Genomic DNA, 7,586 nt, shown 5'->3' with positions numbered 1-7,586 from the left:
AAGATGGTGTCATGCCCGAAGGTGCCAGAACACGTTTCTGGGCCGAATGCATAGCTGGGCGAAAGGGGCAACTGCACCCCAAACGCGTGCATGGCTCCTCCACGGGCCTGCGGTCATCAGGCCTGGCCCTCCTCAGTGCTGGCGATGGGGTGTCAGCAGCCCCCCACCCTTTACCTTCTCCCCTTCCCCAGCCCCCTTGCCATCGCACCCTAACCCCCTCCCTCCCTGCCTCTCCTCTCCTCTCCTCTCCTCTCCTCTCCTCTCCTCTCCTCTCCTCTCCTCTCCTCTCCTCTCCTCTCCTCTCCTCTTCCTCTCCTCTCCTCTCCTCTCCTCTCCTCTCCTCTCCTCCTCTCCTCTCCTCTCCTCTCCTCTCCTCTCCTCGTCCTCCTCCTCTCCTCTCCTCTCCTCTCCTCTCCTCTCCTCTCCTCTTTCCGCCCTCGTCTTCGCGTTTCCTGTCTGGGCGGAGGAGGTTTGGCCCTGCGACGCCGCCGTCTCCCAGTGGCTGCGGCGAGCGTCATGGCGGCGGCTCTCTCAATGTCAGCGGCTCTGAGGCACCTTGTCGTGAGGAGCGGGGTTGCCGCGGCTCGCCTGTCGCCGGCCAGGTAACGGGCACCGCGGGCGCTCCGCCGGCCGGCCGGCCCCGCCGCTGCCAGGAGCACGGCGGCGGCCCGCGGGGGAGGCCGCGCTCCCGAGGAGGCTGACCCGGGCCTAGGGCTTCGCCGCGGCCGCCTCGGGTGCCAGGCCGGGGTGGGGGGGGGGGCGCGTAGGGCCCCGCCGCGAGCGGGGGGCGGCCGGGCTGGCGGCCGGCCCTTGGCCGAGGCCTTCCTGAGGGGCTGTGCGTGTCTGTCCCTGTCCGTCCTTGCTGTTTGACTCGCTGTGACCGCGCTCCCGGTGTCCTTGCGGCGCCCGAAGGTCGGGAGCTGGTAGAAACGGTAGAGGAGCCCCGCCGTGCCCGGGGTGGCGGGCAGGCAGCCGGAGAGGACAATGGCTCCTTCCATCGCCGGCACGGTCTTCCGACAGATTTGCACCTCTTTGCCCTATTGCGTACCCTGTAGCTTTTCCTCTCCGCCGCCTCCCCGAGATCTCTTGATTTTTTCAGGAGGTGCGTAGCTACTCTTTCACCAATTCCTCGAAATAATGTGGGAAGACAGTTTATAATTTTTTGATGGCACTTTGCTGTTTGTTTCTTTAATGCAGAGACCTGTATTGAAAGTCCAGTACATGACCCAGGCTCTAGTTGAAGATGTGTGCATGTGTTTACTTCTGTGCATGTCACAGGACTAGGATTTTTGTAAGACTCCTTCTAGTCAGGACAAAAAGTATAGTTCAGTGCAATTAACTATGATTTGGAGGGTTTGCTTTTCCATGCTACTTAAATCTTTACATATAAATACACATACAGCATAGTTTCAATATTTTTTTTTAAATCTGTGGGGTCTTTATACATATATATATATATATATGTATGTATAAAACACAGAAAGCTATATATACACACATACAGAGAGAAAGAAGGACTGTGGCCATACTATTTTTTCCCACTTTTTATGTTCTGACTGTCCCATCAGTTATGGCTGCTTCCTCCCTCTTAAAATGGCACCTCTTTTACATTGCTAAAGATTAACCCTCATTCTCATAAAAATGCTTTGGAATCTGTGAATATGAATTTAGGAATTTCTCTACACTAATGCAGAAACTCAGTGTTTATGTTTGACTGCTTGTTTCTCCCCTTCTTTTAGTCCTCTGTGGTGTTGACACAACTGTTGCCTGTGCCATGTACTAAATTGGATCAGTCAACTGATTCAGGTTGAAAATAATTTTGTTTGTTTTAAAGTTTTGCCACTCTACCTTTTAAGCAGTTACTCCAGAACAAATAGTAGGACGTAGCAGGGATGGGAATGAACAGCATGGGAACTGTTCATGAGGTAGGGACTCTTAAGTTGGCATGTCTTCCAGGAAATTTCTTCTTTGAAATAGTGCCTTAGGTTCCTTCCCTGCCACAGAGGGAGACTGAAGCATTAGTGTCCCTGGATATATTTTCAATAAGAGGGAAGTTGAAGATACTTGCCTGACAGGGACTGGAACTTACGCCTCACGTTCTGTAGGAGAGTGGCCTGATCATAAATCTGCAGGTTTCTTGGAGAAGAGGCAGGGGAGAGCACTATGAGTCTCTCTAATTATTTAGTTTTATACATCTTTGCAATCACTGCATGTTGGAAGAGCGAGAATAAAATTTTCCTTGGAACAAGGAAAAGATGTTTCAGAATAAGACAGTTTGGGCAGTATGAAGCAGTGGTTAATGCTGTAATCCACTGCTTAATTTTTGTAAAGTAATTAATTGTTTTCTTGATTAAGTAGGCACTGAAACTTACATCTTTCCTCTTCTCAGTTACTGTTTTATATGAAAAGTATTGTTAAACAGCCTTTGCAGTCTCCCTACTTGGAAGGGAGAATCAAGGTACATAATTACAGAAAAGGATTCAGAGCTGTAGATTTTAAATTCAGGATGTCCTCGTGCAGCTCATAGTGAGGTAATAAAGTTATAGAGATGCATGGGAGAAAGTGTAGCTTTTGTTTCTGTACTGTCTATGCTGCTTGAAAGCAGCTGTTTGTTTTGTTTTCCTTTGTGGATACCTTTCTTATATACCATATAATCCTTTGTATTTTACCAGAAATCTAGATGACAGCAGTATCATAAATTTCAGTAGACGGCTCAAAGTCCCATTTCTAGCTTTAGTATCTCACATCTCATTTTGTAAAAAGGGGATAAAGGAATTTCCCTACGTCACAGAATTGTGAATGGTCTTACAATACAAACCACTTAAGCTTATTTTCCAGCTATAATGATCAGCAACTATCCAAAAGCCTGCTTCTTTGAGAAGCCAGTGGTTTGCAGCATATATTGCAATTGGATACACAGATCCTGCGATACTGTTTTCCTTTCAGAAAAGTATTTTGACAGATACTGTTTGGTGCAAGTAGCTTCTTTGTTACAACAAATTCAGAGGATATTTGAAGTCTTTGTCTGTGTTAATTTATTATTGGAGTAATCTGTGTATTTGTCAATCTGTAGAAAGAATGTACTATACCAGTATGCTAGCTAGATGTGTGTCTTAAAATAAATGCAGGTGTTAGAATTACTAACAATGAAAGTTAACACTGTTCTTAGGAGATGGCTGAAGAAGATACTGGAATTGTCAACTCTTGAGGGCATTTGAATGATTCTTCCATCACTTCAGCACTATGCTTTTGTTTACTCAGATTCAGAGTAAAGTTTGGTCAGGTTTGGTACAACTTGGTTAAATTACAGTTTCATGTTATTTGCCTTAATTAAGTTGTGAGAGTAATACAACTTATTCTTTGAGCACTGTAGGATTAAAGTTAAAACCTTCAAGCAGTAGTTTTATTTGCAGTGTTTTTTGCGGGTTTTTGCATGTGAACTTCTGGTAGTTCTCCAGTTTTCAGAAATACAGAATAATATAGCTGCCTTCTGATTTTGAAAACAATTCCCAAGATCACTTTCCAATAGTCACAAGAGAGATTCTGTTCTGATTTCCATGAGTTATATTTGGTTCTTACAAATATTATGACATCCTCTAACGCAAAGATTGAATTTATCAATACATGTTTAAGCACTTCAAAATATGCATGCCCAAGCTGCTTGATGATTCTGAACTGACTACTGGTAACACAACAAGTAAATAAGTGTTCAGTCCAAAGTTAAGAGAACATGCAGCAACATTCCTCATATCTTTATGAAGTTCTGTATGCCTAGTTTAAATCACTGAAGCAGTGCTTACTGAGTCCATCATTATTCTGTCTGATGGTAAGCCTAATAGACCATCAGCAGATGGCTTGAGCTGATACAGAAAGTAGCAGTGCCTCTTTTACTTAGATCACAGTTTTGAAGCTTTTGTGCTGTAAGATTTGTCAAGGTTTCAGGAGCTTGAAATTATGTTGAACGTGCTCTTCTGAGTTTGACCTCTTCAGGAGGAAAGTTGTACCTTGTTTGTCTGTCTTACCTAATTACTTCAAGTGTTACCTCTTTGTTATCTGCAGCCAAGATTTGATTAAGGGGTATAATTTAAATAATACAGTTACATTTCTTTAAGTTTCATGTGAATTGGAGGAAAGCAGAGGAGGGACTTCTAAATATCTTGTCTTCGGAAAGATTGCAGTCTCTAATTGCATTAGAAGATATGGGTAGGTAGACCTGAGAAAAGAAAACTTCCAACAAATTTCTACTGAACTGGGAATCGGCTATTTGTTCCAAAACCACTTAGTATTTCAGAGAGTCCCTTTATTTCACAAGGTATTACAGTCAGGATACAAACATACTCAATTTCTGTTGCAGAAGCAGAGTATTTTGTGTGTGCAGGTGTAATACCTGGCCACACAGTCCCAACATTTCATGGTAATGGGTTGTTTGTGTCAATTCTCAGCGATAGATGATGGTTCTTCAAAATGTATTACCTTACTCTTGTAATTCTGTTGTAAAGACTCTGAACATGATAGCAAATGGTTTGCTAGTTCATCATAAATGGATACCTGAGGTTATGAAAGCAAAGAATTATGGACATTTGTGTAGTAGAAAGCCTGTTACTCAATTCATGCTATATGCTCAAGAGAATGAGGCAATGTGGGATGCCGTTTAAATCTTACTCTGCAATTATCGTATACATAAGAAAGCTTCCTCCTCAGTAAAAAGAGAGGAAAGCCACTTTTGTGGGAAAATAAAGAACTTAGAAAGTATAAAGCAAACCTGTTTTATTTCCTATCTTGCTTTTTCATGAATAATAGAGAAAATATTAACTTTTCAGAAAAGTTTGGGTTTTTTCCCCTCAAGATAATTAGCTTACTCTTTTGTGTTATTGTTTGTTTTGTTGTGTTTTTTTCTTTCTTCAAAATAGTGTTGGCGTTTTTGTTGTGTGTTCATACCAAGTCATATGTTAAAACAGGGCTTAGTAGGCTTCCCAGATTTAGACCTGGGTAGACCAGAGAGCTACACAAAGATACACAAAGCTCTGACTGCATTTGGTTAATAGAAGTGCTATTTAGCCAGTGTTAGTGCTAGCCAGTGTGACATTTTTGTCAAGTTTGGAATAAGTGACATGTTCCAGCAGTTGTATTACTTATTATTTCATCCAGCTGTAATGCATGTCTGCTACTTACTCTCACATACTGTGCAGGATAATGTATGTGTGGTGGTGTCAGGTTCAGACACATCAGAAGCTTTGGTTTGCATTAATTAAAAAAATAGTTCTGCAGCATTTGACTTTGTCAGAATTAATTCTAATGGCTAACTGCATCTGCAAACAGTACCTGGAATAAAATTTCAAGCTAAGACCAGGGGAAAAATTTTGTTGAGGTCTTGCCCTTGCTGTCTAAGTGGTGTTTGTACATAGTTTCACTTGGGTTATTCATAGGGGGAAAAGACCTTTTAAAATATATGAATGAAAAAACTTGAATTTTATGATTTTATCTTGAATGTCTATTTTGTTTTTAATGCATAACAGAGAAAGTACAGTGAATCAGACTATCTTACAACACAGTAGTACAACTGTAAACTGAAATGCAGAATAAAAACTCCAGAGAGTTTTTTGGTCATAAGATTGTGGTGACATGGAGGCTTGGAGCAGACTCACGGTGAAAGATGTGGAGAGACAAATGGACATAGTGAGGGGAGAAAAAGATGAAAACTGTTGCAGTTTGTACACTTAATGAGCATAAGTTTAAACACAAGACTCCAGGCAGCACTTGAGTGTTCATCTGATCTTGCAGACAGCCTGAAGCGGTAGTTTGGGACAAGTATATGTTCCATATATCTAAGTGTATAATTCATTTAAAACCCAATCCCTTTGACTCTGTCCACACTGTTCAAATAATGATTGTGTGGATAAGAGAGGGTCTAGCAGCCAAATCTTGCATATTCACTGACTGAAAGTGTCACCAGTGTTTATATTTTATGTCACATGTCCTTTTATGATGATCTGGTGTCTGGCTCTTGTGAAGGAAGGTCCTCTTTCCCCATCAGTTTTGCATGCTTTGAGGGAGAGAGTGGATTTTGGGCAAGTAGGATGACTTGAGTCCTTTTGCAGTACTTTACATAGGATCTCAAAGTTGCTAATCCACTGCTACTTGCTTCTGTCCTGTGAGAGTTGATGGCACAACAACATACTGCCTTATTCATGATTGGTGCATTGTTTTTGGTTATGCACCTTTATTATGAGGTGAGAGTGGCTCTGGTGAACCAGAATGGTGTGTTAGATATCCTTTTTTGGCTTGTCTGTTTGGTATTAGGGGAAGTAGGGTGTAAGAGTGCTCCCTGTTTCCTTTAAAATGGAAAAAGGAAGCTTTGGAAAGCCCCCTTGAAGGAACAAAGATGTTGGATATAATGAAACATTAGAGCAGTAGGATGTTGCTGTCAAAGTGAAGAATTCTGTCACGGATCAGGGAAATGAAAAAGTGAAAAATACCATGTATCATTTAGTTTAGCCTTCTTCTAATGCACAACTTGGCTCCTAGTGAGCTAAGACCAAGACCATTCTTGTTCTTAAAGTTGTATGGGATTCCCATAAAGTTAAAAGTTCAAGTACTTTCAGTATTGGTCTAGGTGAGGAAGAGGAGGGGTAGAAAGATGTGAAAGTAAGAGTGGCAGAAGGGAAAAGAGGTTGGGAGAGCCAAAGTTTGAGAATGGGGGCAAGGGAGAGATGTGTTGTTCTGGAAATGGCTGGTTTTCTAATGTAATTACGGAGAAGTAAGTAGAGCAGGTGTTACAACAGCAAAATGTTCCTGATGAGGCTTTTTAAATACCTGTTCATTATTGGGCATATAGCATGGAATGACTTATTTTAATTACATTTGCTTCCTTCACTTTTGGAATTAGAAACCAAAAAGGGGAGGAGTGACAGCCTTTTCAGCAAGAGGAGGTTTAATAGAGACAAGCAGACAGACATTTAAGGTATGTTTGTGTTGAAAGGTAACTAGTAAATTAAGTGATGTGTTTGCTTCTGCAGTAGAACAGCTGAAATCTCTTCTTACCAGCTCTGTGGTAACTAGTCAAGGTCGGCTCAGAACTGCAGGTCACCTACCTAAAGTTTGGCATATCTTTAAAAAAAGCATTATTATATGCTAGAATAACTTCTTCAGTAAATCTACTGATCTGAGGACCGAATAATCTCTCTACTTTGAAGATTTGAAGAGGAGTGGAGGTAGGAATAAAAACCCCAAACCCCACCAAAACAAAACAAAACCCCAGACAAAAAAGCCTTGGAGGATAGATGTGAAGTTTGTTGCCACTAGTATCCTAAAACAGAAGGACATAATACTTTCCTTCAGGGACTAAACAATTTAAAATAGGTTCTGACACTGTGTTTGAAAATGACACTTGATTTGTTTTCAAAACAAAACACCAAACTTTTTTTATGGAAAAGGCTTTCATGTTGGTATTTCCTAATACCAAATATTTGGTATCTCAAAGTTTGAGAAATGTATTTGTAGAACTTGTTACAATGACTTCAAGCACGGTTTTTTGTCAAATAAATAAAGAAATTGATAGAAAGATTATGAAATGCCATATGGATACA

The 7,586-nt window shown here is 41.4% G+C and overlaps 1 protein-coding gene across 1 annotated transcript in view; it reads left to right on the top strand.

The window, feature by feature from the left end:
* Positions 1–442: 442 nt before the first annotated feature.
* The window catches only part of NDUFS4 (NADH:ubiquinone oxidoreductase subunit S4), a 49,112-nt gene continuing 41,968 nt past the window's right edge, over positions 443–7,586 (top strand). Inside the window, exon 1 of the mRNA XM_030005151.2 lies at positions 443–602. Within this exon, the coding sequence (XP_029861011.1) occupies positions 517–602 (86 nt within the window). The 5' untranslated portion in view covers positions 443–516. The remainder of the gene's footprint in view (positions 603–7,586) is intronic.

This window comes from Aquila chrysaetos, chromosome Z (genome assembly GCF_900496995.4).
Source record: "Aquila chrysaetos chrysaetos chromosome Z, bAquChr1.4, whole genome shotgun sequence".
NCBI classification, from domain to species: domain Eukaryota; kingdom Metazoa; phylum Chordata; class Aves; order Accipitriformes; family Accipitridae; genus Aquila; species Aquila chrysaetos.
Note: the sequence above shows the minus strand (reverse complement) of the source record. Positions and strands in the feature narration are given on the sequence as shown.